The 18,571-nt window shown below is 47.0% G+C and overlaps 1 protein-coding gene across 1 annotated transcript in view; it reads right to left on the bottom strand.

Moving 5' to 3' along the window:
- Positions 1-214: 214 nt before the first annotated feature.
- Positions 215-18,571, bottom strand: part of CHAF1A (chromatin assembly factor 1, subunit A (p150)) — a 27,397-nt gene continuing 9,040 nt past the window's right edge. The window contains exons 4-14 of the mRNA XM_005858781.2: positions 15,021-15,250; positions 14,712-14,772; positions 13,965-14,033; positions 10,928-11,154; positions 10,213-10,381; positions 9,961-10,041; positions 9,358-9,447; positions 8,358-8,610; positions 7,275-7,765; positions 1,363-1,459; positions 215-698 (exon numbers count right to left, since the gene is read on the bottom strand). Of these exons, the coding sequence (XP_005858843.1) occupies positions 598-698; positions 1,363-1,459; positions 7,275-7,765; positions 8,358-8,610; positions 9,358-9,447; positions 9,961-10,041; positions 10,213-10,381; positions 10,928-11,154; positions 13,965-14,033; positions 14,712-14,772; positions 15,021-15,250 (1,869 nt within the window). The 3' untranslated portion in view covers positions 215-597. The remainder of the gene's footprint in view (positions 699-1,362; positions 1,460-7,274; positions 7,766-8,357; positions 8,611-9,357; positions 9,448-9,960; positions 10,042-10,212; positions 10,382-10,927; positions 11,155-13,964; positions 14,034-14,711; positions 14,773-15,020; positions 15,251-18,571) is intronic.

Here is an 18,571-nt window from a genome sequence, read left to right on the forward strand (position 1 = left end):
ACCCTGAACTAGGTCATTGCGGAGGCGGAGGACTTTACAACAAAGAGTTGAGACAGTGCTTTTGCAAAGTGGAAAGCTTGATACAGATGCCACAGTACCACGGGTGGGGTAGAAGGAATGGACACTTGCGAGCACAACATAGGGCTCAGGCCACAGGTGAAGGTACACACCCACTCACAGAAACGATATGTTGAAAGATGACAGACACACCAGGTCAGGGCTAGACAATAAGTTTATACATATCCATGTCAGTCCTGGTGCCATACGACACCGGCAGGGCTCCAGTTCATTTATAAGCATTTCATCATAGTGCCTGCTCAGGATCCTTAGGGCACAATTGGGATTCCCCGTACAGGCCAACACACTGCGATAATGCTTTATTAAAGGGCAGATTAGTATGCAGCTTCGAGGGGAAATTTTTACAAATATAAAAAAGAATGAATCAAGCATCCTATATACTTTCCAACCCTTGAGGGGGCGTATGCGAAGCAGGACAAAGTGCTCTTTACACAGGAATCATAGGACTTTCAAGTATCTGAGAAGCATCTGAGAAAACCCTAACCATTCTACATACACACGCCAGCCAGTTTGGGGTGCTCAGGAGGGGCTGAGTGAGTTGGAGGGCATGGGGCTCTCACTGGTGTCCATTCCCACAGGCCTTCCAGCACTGGGAGTGGTTACACAAGGGTCCTGGACCTCTGCAAGGCAAGAGAGGTAGGGGCTTTAGTGTCTGTACCTGTGTCACCAGGGCCTGAAACAACTCTGAGAGCCTTCTTGGGGTAAGATCTCCCGATCCGACCGTGGTTAGAGAAGAAGCATGGCTGTAGCCCCCAGACCCGTCTCCCTTTTCTAGACACGTACTCCCTGTCCCCTCTTCAGCTCACTCAGGGGAAAAGCCAAATCTAGGCCCGAAGCCCCATGGCAAAGGGGAAGAAACTAGGACACGGAAGCCAAGTGGCTCTGCCAAGGATCACCGGACATCAGGCTCCCCGAGCCTCGCATCACTGCTTGCTTCTTTTTCCCTGGAGCAGCTTAGTTCAGAGGTACCTCACTTGTGCCAGGACCCCCACCTCCAGGACTCTTCCTAACACAGCCCATCCATCACCCACCAAGGTGGCAACCAACCTTCAGTTCTTTGGTTTCCTAAATGTAGCTTAGGAAACAAAGTCAGATCCTCCAGGGCCTGGATTGGACCCAACTGCCCACCCACACCATTAAACCAGCCCGCCCAGTGCCTTTCAGAATCTTTTAACTCAACCTTTTAACTTATGTACAAAAGAGAGCCAGTGAAAAGGTAACAGTGCAAGTGCTCTTCCCCCTGCTGCCAGCCTGCATGAGAAGAGGGACTGGGGCTGTTCTCACCAGCAATATCCGAGATGTCCATCATCACACAGTCACCATCCTCTTCCTCCTCCTCCTCCGTGTCTGCCTGGAAGCCATCCAGGTCCCCAGCTCCGACCTGAACAGGCAAGGGAGCACAGGTCATCAGCATGGGCACTTTGGGCAGACCAGTGTGTAACCCTTCCTGCTACACGTGTCTATACTACTGGCCTCCTCTACCATTTTTTAAAAAATATAGCCCTGGCTGGTTTGGCTCGGTGGATAGAGCGTCAGCCTCCGGACTGAAGGGTCCCAGGTTCCGGTCAAGGGCATGTACCTTGGTTGCGGGCACATCCCCAGTAGGAGGTGTGCAGGAGGCAGCTGATCGATGTTTCTCTCTCATCGATGTTTCTAACTATCTCTCTCCCTTCCTCTCTGTAAAAAAATCAATTAAAAAAAAAATATATATACTTTTTGCCTTGGCCGGTTTGGCTCAGTGGATAGAGCTTCGGCCTGCGGACCGAAGGATCCCGGTTTTGATTTCGATCAAGGGCACATGCCTGGGTCGCAGGCTTGGTCCCCACTGGGGGGCGTGCAGGAGACATCTGATCCATGGTTCTCTCTCATCAATGATGTTTCTATCTCTCTTCCTCTCCCTTCCTCTCTGTAATCAATAAAAAATTTTAAAAAAATAAATATATATACTTTTATTGATTTCAGAGAGGAAGGGAGAGGGACAGAAACATCAATGATGAGAATCATTGATCGGCTGCCTCCTGCACGCCCCCTACTGGGAATCGAGCCTGCAACCTGGGCATGTGCCCTTGCCCGGAATCAAACCTGGGACCCTTTAGTATGCAGGCTGGCACTCTATCCACTGAGCCAAACCAGCTAGGGCTCCTCTACCGTTTTAATAACACATGGAGGAGTCCATTTGATAGCTGATGACCAAGCAAACCTTGGCAAGTTCCTTTCAATGAACTAATTCAGAGCTTAGAAAACTACCATTATCATATTTACCTTATCACAAAAATAATTTGTGAACTGTTTTCGAATTAGAACTCTGGGTTTCTGGGTTGGTTGGAAAGAAAAATTGATAAAGCATACAGTTTCTTTGAATTTATTATTTGAAATAAACGATTGAGAGCCCAGTTGGTCAGTGCTTTCTCTGTACCTTCTGCCTGATGCTTGACAACTCAATTTATGCTTAGACCAGTTTGGCCAGCGTGACTATCATCTGGGCAATTGTGGACAGAAGTCAGGAAGGACAGGGGACAGCGGGAAGGCCTCTACTGGGGCTAGACTTTCCAACAAAGATTCCTGGGCCATTTTCATTGGCATTCAGCAGAGGGGACAGAAAGACAAGGTGGAACGTAGCAGGACTGATTTTAAACACCAACCATCCACACAAGGGCTCACTTTCTCTGTAAATGAACAAAGGGAACTAACTAGCAGAGGAGGCAGGAACAGACTTATTTAAACAGAGAGGCTACTTCTGAAAACACTTTGAAATTCCTCTGCTACAAAAATCTCCATTTGCCTGGAAAAAGAATGACAGAGCAGTAAGATTTGCACATTGGGTTCCTGGCCTGGCTGGCAGACTGGGCTCAAGTTTGCAGCATCACAGTTCCTGGTGTGTATGCTCCATGCCCAGACTCTTTGGTGGCTGGAGCGTCACTTAGATAGGAATGGTCCCACAGCAAAAGCAGGAGCTGCCACCTAAGGATGCTGACGGCGATTTCTAACTATTCTAAAGAACTAGCCCTGACCGGTTTGGCTTAGTGGATAGAGCGTCTGCCTGTGGACTGAAGGGTCCCAGGTTTGATTCTGGTCGGGGGCATGTACCTTGGTTGCAGGCACATCCCCAGTGGGGATTGTGCAGGAGGCAGCTGATTGATGTTTCTCTCTCATCAATGTTTCTAACTCTCTATCCCTCTCCCTTCCTCTCAGCAAAAATAAATAAAATATATTAAAAAAAAAAGAGAACTGATTGACCGCCCTAGCTGGTTTGGCTCAGTGGATAGAGCGTCGGCTTGTGGACTGAAGGGCCCGGGTTCAATTCTGGTCAAGGACACATACCTCAGTTGCAGGCTCCTCCCCTGCCTGGGCCCTGGTCAGAGTGAGTGCAGGAGGCAACTAATAGATGGGTTTCTCTCACATCGATATTTCTGTCTTTCCCTCTCTCTTCCATTCTCTCTAAAAATCAATGCAAAAATTTCGTTGGGTGAGAATTAAAAAAAAAGAACTGACTGACCAAGAACAGACAGCTCAGCTCTCAACTATGTGGATTTGGGGATGTTGGTTTGGGTCTGTTAAGCAAAAGGAACAGAGGGATTTCTTCATAGCCTCCCCTGGTCACTGGGCTCAACAGAAGACAGGAAACACAATTATAGTGGAACCACTATCCATAACTCTCCAGACACAGGACAGGCTATAAAATATTCTACAGTGGGAATTTAGGATGACACCTGAATCCACTGTGCTGAGCTGTCAGCAGCTTATTGTAATGGGAAAGCTTGTCACCCCATTGTCACTGCTGCATGTGGTAGATGCAGAGATGGAAAAGGGGGAACATGTAAAATGGGCATGAATTAGATATTTGGCAACTGTCAAGAACTACAGCTGTATAACACCAGTCTTTTAGTTTTGTTTTTTGTTTCATTTTAAATATATTTTTATTGATTTCAGAGAGGAAGGGAGAAGGGAGAGAGATAGAAATATCAATGATGAGAGACAATCATTGATTGGCTGCCTCTTGCACACCCCATACTGGGAATCAAGCCCGCAACCTGGGCATGTGCCCTTGACTGGAATCGAACCGGGGACCCTTCAGGCCCCAGGCCGACACTCTATCCACTGAGCCAAACCAGCTGGGGGTTTAGTTTTGTTTTGATCATAGAATATATATGACTAGAAAGGAGAAACAGAACCTCTCCCCATTTTAAAATAAAACCAAGGCCCACAAATCTGGGTCGCCCTGGTGCCAGAGACATTTGGTGACAGAGCTGAAGTCTCACCTTAGCCTGTTTATCTAACTAGATCATAATAACTTGTAAACTCAGGGCTTATGATGATTTTTGAACTCGAAATAAAGATTTAAATATTCTTAACACTCACACACATTTATAGTTTAGCTACAACTACTTCCAAGGGTGCAGAAATACGCAAGCTTTACCAAAATGTAGGGGGAAGTGTTCTACATGCCCCTCCAATCTTCCCTTCTAGAAAGTTGTACCTGTCTCCCACTTTGTGTCGGTGCTATGTGGTAGCAGGCCTTACCCATGCATCCCCCCGCGCCAAGCAGGGGCGGAGGGTGGTCAGTTCTCATTTCCCAGTCTCTCTTGCAACTCACAGTGGCTGTGCCTAAGCATTTTGTCCAGAAAGACACCAATGGAAGTCTGCTGGGGTGAGCATTCCTTTCCAGCTACTGGGGGGTGGGGGGGGGGGGCAGGAGGAAGGAGGCCCCGGCTACTGGACTAGGATGTTACATGAGCTCAGGACTAGTTGCTGGAGGTAAACCCCCACAAAATAGGAGCTCTGTTACCTGAGGTCGGACATAGTCCTGGTGACTCAGGGCTGTCAAGCAGGGTGTCCAAACTTGAGCATTCCAAGGAGCAGGGGTGAGGCTGAATGTCCACAAATCCACTCCTAGAACATTCCAAAGAACCAGCACCCACCCTAGCTGGTTTGGCTCAGTGGATAGAACATCAGCCTGCGGACTGAAGGCTCCCGGGTTTGATTCCGGTCAAGGGCACATGCCTGGGTTGTAGGCTTGATCCCCAGTAGGGGGCATGCAGGAGCCAGCCAATCAATGATTCTCATCATTGATGTTTCTATCGCTTCCTCTCCCTTTCCCTCTGAAATCTATAAAAATATATTAAATAAATAAAAAAAAAAGCCAGCACCCACTATGCTGCCCCACGCTATGGTCCTAGATTCTTTCCAAAGGACTCCGTGAGAAGGGGCTTTGAAATGCAGACTTTAACCACCTAACCAACCACCTGCTGAATCAGTTATGGGGGCCAGCATACCCAGATCTCCTAAGGTTTTTAACCCCTTTCCTGGGCAGTGATTCTGTAACAGGGAGTGGAATCCATAGAACTGCACAGGGCTGCTGCTGCATGTGTATCATCGGGTGACATGCCTCATTTCACTAATTCCCAGGCACATGCTTTCTCCCATATCTATCTCTAACCTGGGAGAGCACTCCCTGGCTTAATTTCTCTATCCTGGAGGTTCAAGTAGAGAATGAAGCTTCTTACCACCATTGAACACAGGAATTCACATAAGATGCCTAGCACAGTGCCTGGAATGTAATGGGGCAAAACCAGTTTTTCATGTAGGGAAACATGGGTTATGAACACAAACAAGGTTGACCACAAGGGAAGCGAAGCTCAGAAATGCGGCTGAGCCCCCACACTAACTGTGTGGGATTCTACCCCACCCCAATGAAGCAGACAACAGCACAAAGGTGACCGAGGGAGGGCTGATGGGGCAGAGGCCTGCGAATGCTACTTATGAGTTCACGCAAAAGTTGTCTTCCATTACCACCCATTTTCAAATCGGGGTCCCCAGCTTGTTTCAACCAGAATAGCCACATGTGGGTTCCTTCTAAGGCTGGGTTAGCAACGACATCAACCACAAAAGATACTGTGTGGCTCAAACACCTAATGGATCTAATGAAGCCCATCATTTTGGGCCCAGGCCCAGAGAGGGAAGTGTTTGGGAGTTTGGAGCCCCCTCCTCATCCAGTGGGCTCCCCACAGCACCAAGCTGCATCATAAGCAGGCAGAGCTTTGCACACAAGTGCTAATGGGTAGGTGCTCTGGGGAATGTCAAGTTGACACTGGACTGTTCTGATAGTCCCTCTTGCTGTGAGTTTAAGGTTTACTGTCACATTCCAGGAGCAATTTCTCTTGCCTCCAAGCCCTGATTTTATTTTCTAAGCCTCAGAGTAACTCATGTCAGATCAGGGAGTGGGAGCAGGGAGTGAAGGGGGCGTATACCAACTCTCCTCCTCTGTCACCACAGCTATATCTTCAGAGCACAGCTCCCAGAGCAGCACCGCTCTCCTGAAAGGGGCTCTAATTTGAGCGGGAGACCCAGCTCTTACCACACCTTCATTAAAATCTATAACTCTGTGAGATGCTGACCTAAAGTGAGGACCATATATTGAGGTGCCATCAAGCAATGAAAAGATATGAGGAAACTTAAATGCAAATAACTAAGTGAAATAGCCAATCTGAAAAGCCTATATACCAGCCGTGGGCAAACTACGGCCCGTTTGAAATGAATAAAACTAAAAAAAAAAAAAAAAAGACCGTACCCTTTTATGTAATGATGATTACTTTGAATTTATATTAGTTCACACAAACACTCCATCCATGCTTTTGTTCCGGCCCTCCGGTCCAGTTTAAGAACCCATTGTGGCCCTCGAGTCAAAAAGTTTGCCCACCCCTGCTATATACTGTATGAGTCCAACAATGTGAGATTCTGGAAAAGAGAAAACGTTGGATATAGTAAAAGGATCAGTGGTTGCCAGGGGTTAGGAGGGGAGGAGAATGAATAGGAGAATGAATGAAGAGAGGATTCTTAGGGCAATGAAACTATATAGTATAATACTGTAATGGTGGATACATCTTACATATTTTCCAAACCCACAGAATGTACCACACCAAGAGTGAATCCTAATGTCAACTATGGACTTTGGATGTTAATGATGTGTCAACGTGAGTTCATCGACTCTAACGAGCATAGGGCTCTGGTGGGGGATGTTGATGCCAGAAAGGCTGTGCATGTGTGTGTTGAGGGGTAGGAAATATGGAAAATCTCTGTACTTTCTCCTCAATTTTGAACAATTTTGTTGCCTCAATTTTGCTGTGAATGTAAGAATAAAAAAGCCACGTTGGAGGCCTCCCTGCCCCACCCAGGCCCTCAAGCACCCCACTGCTCACCTGCCCATCATGCCTGCGCTTCTTCATGAACTGAGTGATGCACATGCTTCCTGCTGACTTCCTCTTTAGCGAGATGGGTGTCCCCTGGCTGGGCCCTGGGGTGGGGATGCTGCCACTGTCCTCCCTGGTGGCTGAGGGCACCATAGTGACATAACTCCACTGGCACGGCACGGGCAGGTGCTCCTGATCAAAGCTCTTCAGCACCTGTGAGTGGACGTACCAGCACATCCTGAAATCAGGCCTCTTCTCGTACACCGAGTTCTCGGAAATAATACGCTTGAGCCTGGCCTTGGAGGGGACAGCATTGTCCTCGCTGGTGGTGGGGGTCTGCGGGCGGGAAGAGCCAGGGCTCGGAGGGCTGGCAGAGCTGCTCTCAGGACTGCTAGTGTCCTTGCCAAGCAGTCCTTGGCGGCAGCATTCCTGGAATTCCCGGATGATCACTTTGCTTCCATTCACATTCCCGTGTAGCAGCGGGAGCAACTGGGCCAAGACTGGCAGGGAGAGGAGAGGACACAAGTGGGTGTCAAACATGGGAAAATAGCAATAAATACTGCACATGGTTGCTGAACCTGTCACCAAGATTGAGGGACACAATCAGTTTCAGATGGCCTTTTAAGGATAGCTTTTAGATATATGAACTTGATCTGGAAGAGATTCTGTGAAGCCCAAATTTCACAAGGCAGATTCATTCAGATAAAACCATCGCGACTGACTTTATGCACCTGTGTTTCCTTAGCAGTGGCCATCGTACTCTCATTCTGAGTCACTGGTCCTCCCCAGCTTTGAATAGTGAGGAGGCACAGGAGTTAGGAATGATAGTGCCCTGGACCAAGCACTCTGGGTCTGTGTCCCTGTTGGTAAAATGGGCTAATTAAACTAGCTGCCTTGTACTGCTGTTGTGAACATCAGAGAAGAAACAGATGTGTCCAGTGAGTGCTAGCCTTTGTGATTTGTTGAAGTAACTTCTAAATTATTAATTCACTTGCCTAAGAAGTCGCCTGCCTTTGGCCCTGGACAGATCTGGGCCTCGGGTGCAACTGGGAGCCTTACCCCCTTCCACCCCTGCCCCAAGCCAGCACTCACTGTGCTGGTCCCTCTTCTTTTTCTTGGAGGCCTTAGGTGTCTGCTCCTCCTCGGGGAGAACTGTCTCTAGAAGGCATGCCGTGAACTGCTCTAGCACCTTCAGGTCGGCACTGCCATCCTTGTCTGCCGCCCAGATGCAGCCAATCTTCACGGGCTGGAGCACGCGGAACCGCTTTCCCTTGGCTAAAAGCTCGTCCCATTCCTTGGCCTTCAGCTTCTGGCGGACCTTGTGGTTCTCGGGGTCAGCACACTCCTTGCAGGTGAGAGAACAGGTCGAAATTACATGCCCAGTACAGCCACAGGGCTGGGCATCTCCCACACCAGATGATACCACTCTTTAAGGCAGATATGCTTATGGGTACACCAGCCTGCCTCATTGGTTGGAAATGTGTATGAGACACATGCCCTTCAAGTATGACTTTGAGACAAAATCATTTCAAAATCGATAGGCCTTTGGAGCCCTAAAAATGGCTTACTCAAAAGTTTAACCGTGTGGCAAAATTTAGAAAGTTGTTGCTGCTGTTGTTGGTGGGGTAAACTCAAAGGGAAATGGGGGAACCTTCTGGAAAAATGGAAACTTCTGTATTTTATATCCAGTGGTGGTTCCACAAATATTGTCAATCATTAAAACTCATGAAACTGAATAAATGTATGCTAATTACATTCAGCTAAACAAATATTTAAAAAAGTTTGGTGAGCTGACCCACGAACCATAGTAACTCTCTGACCGGGTTTCTTCTCATGCGCTCCCGTCACAGTGAATTTTCTCTCACCTTTGCAAATTCTCCCACCCTTCCAGACAAACTCCAGCTCAGGGTCTAGCGTTTCCACAACCAATCACACATTGGGGCTCACTTTCATGGCTATGAGAAGTGAGATACATGTGGGACCGGCCATAGATGGACTGCGACCCTTGGGCACTGTCCCCAGGCAGCTACCAAGCTCCACCCCCTGACTGGGCTCTTCTCCAAGCCAGTCACCTCCCTGTGCATACACTCACCTCAGTTACTCCCTCATCCTCAGACAGGTACCCATGAGGTACGAAAAAACCATCATCCTCATCTTCATCTTCTACTTCATCATCATCATCCTCAAAGAAAAAAAAAGTATGTTCACATGTGGAAACAGAATACATGCTTCATTAAAAATTTAAATCTCTATATGTCTAAGGAAGAAAAAAAAAAGCCACAAACTGCTGTTGTTCCTATGGACACCATGGGGATCAACCAAAACCCCATAAACGAATCCGATTATATTGCAGTGTGTGAGGATGGGGTGTGTGAGGGGGAGAACACAAACAATAAAGTCACCCAATAAGGCAAGAGGCAGTGGTGGGGGCCTGGGTGAACTAGAGAATGGATGTGCCCCATCTAGAAGGGGCAACACTGCTCAGTAACAACCCACTACTGCTAGGCGAGCGGGTTAGTGTTGCCAAATAAGGTATTCCAAGAGAAGTTGGGAATCCAGATGAATCCAGATGTAAACTGTTGGCTGACATTTTCAGACAACTCTGTAGGTAACACAGAAACTATGTAAAGGGATCCAGCCTAGGGCTGTTGCGGTCCTCTGATGGAAGCTGCAACCATTCTAGGTCTGCACTCACCCCTTCACTGTGAGAGAGAGACTCTCCTGGCTCCTCCTCTTCCCACTCATCATCACTGTCCACCTCATAGTCCAGGAGCTTCTGAGAAAACAAGACATGCAGTGCGTCATTGCCACCTCTCAGGGTTGGGAGGAAAGGGCAGAGCAGAAAATAGAATACTTACGGAATTAAAGAGACCAGTGTAAAGGCAAACCGAAAAGGAAACACAGAAAGACAGGTGTGTACCACTGGCACTTCTGCTTGCATGCTCACCCTGTCTTGGGCCCAGGGGTCCCTTGGATGGATGACCGTCGTCGTCTTATTCCATGTCCCCCAATATGCTGGTCGGTGATTCTCAGAAAACTGTAGGAGCTTCATCCTGCCAAACTTCTTCCTTTCAGGAATGCCATCTACTTTGCTGCTTTCCACTATCACCACATCACTGAGGAGTAAGACACTGCATTCACTCATATGCCTCCCAGGTGATGCGGTCACCCCATCTTCCCACGGAAGCAGGTCACCAACAGTCTACAAAGGCAGGTAACCATTAAGCAGCAGCAGCACCTACTCCTGAAGAAGGCTAAGGGAACATTTACTCCAGAGACACAAAGCAAGGAGGGAGAAACGAAAGTGCCACCATGTTGCTGCCCCAGGGCATGTCTGTGAGCAGGGCCATGGAGAGTAGTAAGTGAATCAGCAAGAACAGGGAAACACCCCTCCAGGGAGGCCAGAATGGAAATGGATCCCTCCCAGGAGAGACTGGAACACCGGGATAGGAAGTCTGCACTCCAAAAGGACACCCGAGATTTCAGAGGCTCACAGGAAGCCAGGAGAGAGATGAGACAAAGCACTGAAACTAGGGTCTGAGACCTGGAAGGGAGACGACTGGCCCAGGCCACATGGGTCAGCAGTGAACCAGAATCTAGAGCTCAGCCAACTGTGCTCTGAGTTCACCAACGAGCACAGGACGGTCTTCTCGGGCACTAACCTGTTAAAAATGTCCGCATTCCGATTAGAATCCACGGTGGGTCCAGACCTGAGGGGCCGCCGGCCTTTTAGATCTTTTAGGAAGGAGAAGTCGCCACTCTGTTGCTGCAGGAGCTGGTCTAACTGATCACAGAGGTCTTGGTCAAAGGTGGTCCGACAAAGAGGGGCGAGGACCATGTTCTCTTTAATTTCAAAAGGGGCAAACTTCCCACAGGAGCCGGCCAGCGTCTGAAATGGAAACGAGACGGGATGGCACACCTGGGTGATGGACGCCATCAGCAGAGGCATGGGTGAGCCACAGCACGTTGCATTTCAGATCCATTGAGGTGGGCAAGTCAAAGAAGAGATACTGTGTGATGACATTAACACAGGTTTCTGGAACAGGCAAAATTCCAGGGGCAGAGTAGTGGTGGCCAGGGGCTGGTGGGGGAAGGAGGAGACTGTCTATGAGGGGAGCCATCAGGAATAATGGAAACACTGCAGATCTTGATATTGCAGTGGTTGTGTGGCCTTATATAATGACCACTCATTCAACAGTACTCCTGGAAATGGCAAATTTTACTGTAAATTATACTCAATAAATCTTTTCTTAAAAACAAAACAAAACAAGATAAGACCTGAGCTCCCAGGTGAGGAAACCAAGACCTGGAGAGTGACCAGCTTACCAAGAGCCACAACCATTATGATACAAGGTGACCATCAACACAGGGCCAATTTCAACACTGAAGGCTGACACGAACCTGAAACACTGGTGTGTGTGTCCTAAGAACCACACACTGTAAATTCTGAGAAGTTTGATTTCCCTGCTCAGGCTCCTTCCGCATCTTTTTTTTTTTTTTTAAAAATATATTTTTATTGATTTCAGAGAGGAAGGGAGAGGGCTAGAGAAATAGAAACATCAATGATGAGAGAGAATCATTGATTGGTTGCCTCCTGCACAACCCACACTGGGGATCGAGCCTAAAACCTAGGCATATGTCATGACCGTGAATCGAACCGTGACCTCCTGGTTCATAGGTCAACGTTCAACCACTGAGCCATGCTGGCCGGCTCCTTTCAGCATCTTCAATGTCTGTGTCAGTGGAACCCAAAGCTGGCAGCACACGAGGGCGTGGGAAGTCAGAAGGACAGCTGACATCTAAGTTCAACATAAGATAGCCAATGTTTCACCTCAGCAAGGAAAGAACAACTGAAGCCAGTGGCCTCATCATGGCTCCACACAGGATCATCTGGGGACTGTCAGAAATCCTGATGCCCACAGCAGGCCCCTGTTCTCTGGGATGGGACCCAAGCCCAGTGTTCTTTAAAGCTTCCTGGTGATGCCAACATGCACCTGAGGACAAGAACCAGCTGACTATTCTCACTAATGAGCAGGTACTAGGAGCACTGGGCATCCATATGGGAAAACCTGCCATGCCCCACACCGCAGGCACAGAGAATTCCAGCTAGGATAAGGAACTAGACATAACAAAACAAACAAACGAACACAAAAAACAACAAAACAAAAACACCCAAGTAAAATAATTAAAACAAAACCTGGAAAAAAAAATTAGAATGCATCTACAACCATAGGGTAGCTAAAGCTTTCCAACCAAAAGCCAACTGCCATAAAATAAAAATGTTGACATTAAAACAAAAAATTACAACGAAAGACAAAAATTACAACAAGTTAAAAGGCAAGTTAACAGGTTGAATGTATCTGTGATGTATATCACCAAGGATAAAAATCCTGGCTATATAAATAACTCGTAGAGATCAACATAAAAAGCCAAACCTATAAAGAAATACAATGGCAAACAAATTAAAAAAGATGTTCAACTACACTAGCCATCATGAAAAAATATAAAGTAAAAAAAATATCAATTTTTTTACCTATCAGGTTGGTTAAGTTCAAAGAAAGGTCATGCCCTGGCCAGTGTGGCTCAATTGGTTGGGCGCCATTACATTGCCGGTTCAATTGCCGGTCAGAGCACATACCCAGGTTGCGGGTTCGATCACCTGTTGGGTACGTACAGGAGGCAGCCGATCAATGTTTCTCTCTCTGTGTCCCTTCTCCTTTCCTGTCTCTCATAGCAATAAAAAGGAAGGCACCTGAGCAGAGACAGGTGAGTGACATTCACAGCACCATGGATGGGGATCAATAGTTGAATAGATCTATATACTGTGATATCATCCACATTATGAAACATTATGTAGCAACAAAAAAGACTGAAGTAGACCCAAATGTGCCGACCTGGCAAAAATCCAAGTTACAGCTATGCAAACAATGCAGTAACATCACATATTCAGTGATCCTAATGTATGTGTATACAAATGCACAAATATACAAGGGGATCTAAATGAAGGAAGATCTGGAAGGACACTTGCATCGGGGAAGATGGGTTACTTCTGGAGCATGGAGGGAGAAGAGAAGGGGGGAGGACCTGGGGTCTGCACAAGCAGCTATTTCAGAGGGTGACTGGATGCCAGACTGGAGAAGCAGAACTCTGGGCTCTTGTCTTTTTTTAAAATATTTTATTTATTTTTTTACAGAGAGGAAGGGAGAGGGATAGAGTTAGAACCATCGATGAGAGAGAAAAATCCATCAGCTGCCTCCTGCTCATTCCCTACTGGGGATGTGCCCGCAACCAAGGTACATGCCCTTGACCGGAATCGAACCTGGGACCCTCCAGTCCGTAGGCCGACGCTCTATCCATTGAGCCAAACCGGTCAGGGCTGGGCTCTTGTCTTATGCTTAACCTTGCTTCCCATCTTGTGCATAAAGTCCAGAGGGTAAGGACTAGGTCTTCTCTTAACCTGCCCCATAGAGCGACTCACACAAAATTTTTCATGAAGCGATCCCTAAACATGCGACAGTCTTATTAGCAAATGTGCCACTTTTTGCTTTTCCAAGGACATACGAGAATCTCCAGGCCCTACCAGAAATAGAAGCTCCCTGTGCAAGCGGAGGCCCCTCTGCTCAGAAAACAGCTTTTTATTTTTCCAAAGGAAGAGCCTGACAGAGATGAAAAGCAAGGCTAAATAAAGCTGCTGCTCACCTTGGGGGTCTGTGGAGTCTTTGGTTTCTGGAAGAACCTCGTGATTTCGGCTTTCTCTGCTTTAATGCGCTGCATAATAGAAGATGAAGAAATAAAAATGGTGTTTTCAAAAACGCAAAGTCCCCTAGAACTAAACCCCAACCTTGTGGGGTTTTTTTTAAATCCTCACCAGAGGATATTTTTTCCATTGCTTTTTAGAGTGTGGAAGGGAGGGGGAGGAGGGGACGAGAGGGAGACGGAGAGGGAGAAACACTGATGTGAGAGACACATTGATTGGGTGCCTCCTACATGCCCCCCAACTGGAGCCAGATATCTAACCTGCAACTCAGTTATGTGCCCTTGACTAGGAAATGAACCCGCAACCCTTTGGTGCTCAGGCCGATGCTCTAACTGCTTAGTTATACCAGCCAGGGCAAACCCTGAACATTTTTAAGTTGAAAGCATTACTTTAATGATAGCTTTCAAAACCCATCAACCCTCAACTGGGTACCAAGCAATCTCAAAGTGTCAGAGGTGCTCTTGTAGACAGAAGGGCCTGGGTGTCCAGCCAGCAGGCATGTTATAGGCCAGCATGACCACAATCAACAGAAACATATGTACACACACATGCCAGTCCCTGTGGGGCCACTGGGCTTCTCATGACCTAGGGAACACTGGGCAGCAATAGGCAAAAACCCTGCTTATGAGGATTCCAGGATCCATTTCTCAAACAGAATAGAACATGGAGGTTCTGGGGAGGATGCCTACCTTTTCTTCCTCTCTCAGCCGTTTCTCCTCTTCCTTTTTCCTCTTCTCCTCCAGCTTAGCCCTATGGGACATGAAATTCAGTTTTAGCCAACCAGTGCCCCAAGCACACAAGCAAAGCCTGTGTTCCTGGACAAGAACCCACAGGTCGGTTAGGGTCTGCAGTGTCCCTGGAAGACAGAGGCAAGAGAGGGGAAGAGGGTACCAGGGCAGAGGCTTTTTGTATCCCTTCCTCAGGGAAGATACAGAAAGGGAGGGAAGGGGCAGCAGCCTGGCCCTTGAATGCTCAGGCCACCCTGGGAGGACACTCACTCCAGGGCCTCCTGCCGCTCCTTACGCCGCTCCTCCTTGAGCCGCTGCTTCTCTGCCTTCTCCTTTTCTTCCTTCTCCCTTTTTTCGCGCCTCTCCTTCTCCTTCAGCTCTTTCTCTTCCTCTCTCCTCCTCCTGGCTTCCTCCTTGGCACGCTTGGCCTCCTCTTTTAGCTTCTCCTTTTCCTCTTTTTCGGCCTGTAACTTCAGCTGCTTGCCCAAACGCTCCTTATCCTACAGTCAAGAGACAATTGGACAGCTGTGTCCCTGCAGACCTCCCGGGAAGGGTAAGGTCAGCATCATGGGGACAATATGTTCCAACAGAAAGGGAAAGAATGGCCCAGCTGGCGTGGCTTAGTGGTTGAGTGTCGACCTATGAACCAGGAGGTAGCGGTTCGATTCTCGGTCAGGGCACATGCCCAAGTTGTGGGCTCGATCCCCAGTGTGGGACGTGCAGGAGGCAGCCGATCAATGATTCTCATCACTGATGTTTCTTTCTTTCTTTTTTTTTAATCCTCACCTTAGGATATTTTTCTACTGATTTTTAGAGAGTGGAAGAGAGAGGGAAAGACAGAGAGGAATATTGATGTGAGAGAAACACATCGATTGGTTGCCTCCTGCACACTCCCTGACCAGGGCCTGGGCCAAGGAGAAGCCTACAACCGAGATACATGCCCTTGACCAGAATTGAACCCGGGACCCTTCAGTCCGAAGGCCGGTGCTCTATCCAGAGCCAAACCATCTCATCTAGGGCCATAATTGATGTTTCTATAACTCCCCACCTCTCTTCCGCTCTGAAATCAATGAAGAATTTTTTTAAAAAAGGGGGTGGGGGGAGGGAAGAATGAAGGACCAGCTCTAGAAGAAGCTTGATGGTTAACATCCGTACATGGAAGTGATTTTTCCATCACATTTCCTTCTGTTGTGAGAATTAGCTATTGTCACAGGACCTTGTGGGCCATTCAAAATAAGATTCATTTAAAATAGTTTCTTGTCCTAGCCAATTTGGCTCAGTAAATAAGAGCGTTGGCCTAGGGACTGAAGGGTCCTGGGTTCAATTCCCAGTGGAAGGCGTGTCAATCAATGATTTTCTCTCATCGTTGATGTTTCTATCTCTCTCTCCCATTCCCTTCCTCTCTGAAATCAATAAAAATATATTTTTAAAAAATACATACCCTCAAAAATAAAGTGTTTTATTTAAATATTTTTATTGATTTCAGAGAGGAAGAGAAAGGGAGAAATAGAAACATCAATGATGACAGAGAATCTTTGATTGGCTGCCTCTTGCATGCCCCCCAATGGGAATTAAGTCCACAACCTGGGCATGTGCCCTTGACTGGAATTGAACTTGGGACCCTTCTGTCCACAGGCTGACGCTCTATCCACTGAGCTAAAACCAGTTAGGACTAAAATACTTTCTTGCCTGGCCTGCATGGCTCAGTGGTTGAACCAGGAAGTCACAATTCGATTCCTGGCTGGAATTTTACTTAATTAAAAAAGATTAAATAAGTACCCCTGGGCTGCCTATGCAGGATGCCCGCTATTCATTTGCGCTGCTTTTATTTAATCAGAAATCTGTGGGAAAGCCCTGGCTGGGGAGCTCAGTTGGTTAGAGCAGCGGTCACCAACTGGTGGTCCGCGAGGTCCGAATGGTTGGCGACCGCTGGGTTAGAGCATCTTCCCAATGCACCAAGGTTGTGGGTTCAATGTGGGGTCAGGGCACATATAAGAATCAACCAATGAATACATAAATAAGTGGAACTACAAATTGATGTTTCTCTTTCTCACTCTCCCCCTTAAATTAATAAAATCTGTGCTAAGATAAAGACAGAAACACCTATAGATTTCACATCCCTGCCTTTAAAACAAAAGCATTTTTCTTTTCTTTTTTTTTATTAGTATGTTTTTATTGATTTTGAGAGAGAGAGGAAAGGAGAGGGAGAGATAGAAACATCGATGAGAGAGAAACATTAATAATGAGAGAAAATCATCAATTAGCTGCCTTCTGTGCACCCCACACTGGGGATCAAGCCTGCAACCCGGGCATGTGCCCTAACGGGAATCGAACCGTGACCTCCTGGTACATAGGTCAAGGTTCAACCATTGGGCTACATAGGCCAGGCACAAAAGCATTTTTCTTTCCATACCCCCAAATTCATACCAGATGACAGGGTTTATTTTATTTTCTTTAAAATGGAAGATTGGATGAGGCGAGGATAGGGAACCTAATGGGTAAAGTCTTAAAACAGTTGAGAATAGATGATAACCATAAAAAATAAAAGCAAAGAAAAAAGTATTATTTTTAATCTTTAAAACAATTTCTCAGGATCTGAAAAGAAAGGTAGATGTGAAGAAAGGACGAGTAATTTGTATTACTAAGGAGAAAGTAGCTAATGTCTTCGATACTTGTTAAAGCGGTAATGCCTTGTTTTAGCACATCAGTCCCTCATTCCAAAGAACTGGCATACGGCCCCGAGGCACTGAGTTATTAACGAATCTTGAATTCATGACCAGAAGAGCAGTTAGCTTCTAACACAGCACAGGGTAACTTTTAAGGACCATTACATTACCACCAAAGATGGTCTTCCCAAGGTGAGGAGCCTGACAGCTCCTCTGTCAGTCTGGGTGTATGATTATGCCTTGTCTCTAGAGAATATTCTACCTTCTGTCCTGATAACCCTTTGGTTGCTTTAATAAAAGCCACGGGATATCTATATGACTTTCAACAATAAAGTAACAATTAAAAAAAAAAGCCACGAAGGCAGTTAGAGATGTTTGAATGTTCAATTCTCACAGAGTATTCGCAGCACCTTCACCTGACACATAGGATACTTAAAAAGGTGCCTGGTCTGGATCTAATAATGAGTCTAGCAGCTCTACTCTGCTCTGTAAGAAGACAGAGGGCTCTGTAAGTCACAGGTCAATCAGATAAATCAGGTCTCTTTAGCCATATTTGAGTCCCATCTCCACTCCCACCCACATGTGGCCTTCTCTGGTATCCCAATGGAGAATGAGATACACTCTAAAGAAGCCATCAAAATTGGACCTACAAAAATCGAACACAGCCATAAGATGGACAGCACACAAAGCACCTGGTGAATAGACAGCCAAATGTCATTAATCAGTGCCCATTCCGTGAGCTGGCATGGGAGGGAGAAACCCAATGGCCTTCTCTGTTCTTCATGGCAATAAGAAAGAAGGCCCCTGCACCGATGTGTGTGAAATGTGGAGAGCCCCAGATAACAGAATCCATGACTCAGAAGTGGATCACTAAGTAGTAATCACCCACCAAGTGTAGGGGAAGCAATGGAACCTAAATCTATTTGTAGGAGCTGGGATGCAAGGAAAGGGACTAGGTTCTTGTGAAGACTATTTTAAGTTATAATAGGATACACAATTATTATTATCCTATCTAATAAAAGAGTAATATGCAAATTGACCATCATTCCAACACACAAGATGGCCACCCCCATGTGGACACAAGATGGCTAGCGGGGGAGGGCAGTTGGGGGGGGGGTACCAGCCCTGCAGGGGAGGGCAGTTAGGGGCGACCAG

This window comes from Myotis brandtii, unplaced genomic scaffold (assembly GCF_000412655.1).
Source record: "Myotis brandtii unplaced genomic scaffold, ASM41265v1 scaffold122, whole genome shotgun sequence".
Classification (NCBI taxonomy): Eukaryota; Metazoa; Chordata; class Mammalia; order Chiroptera; family Vespertilionidae; genus Myotis; species Myotis brandtii.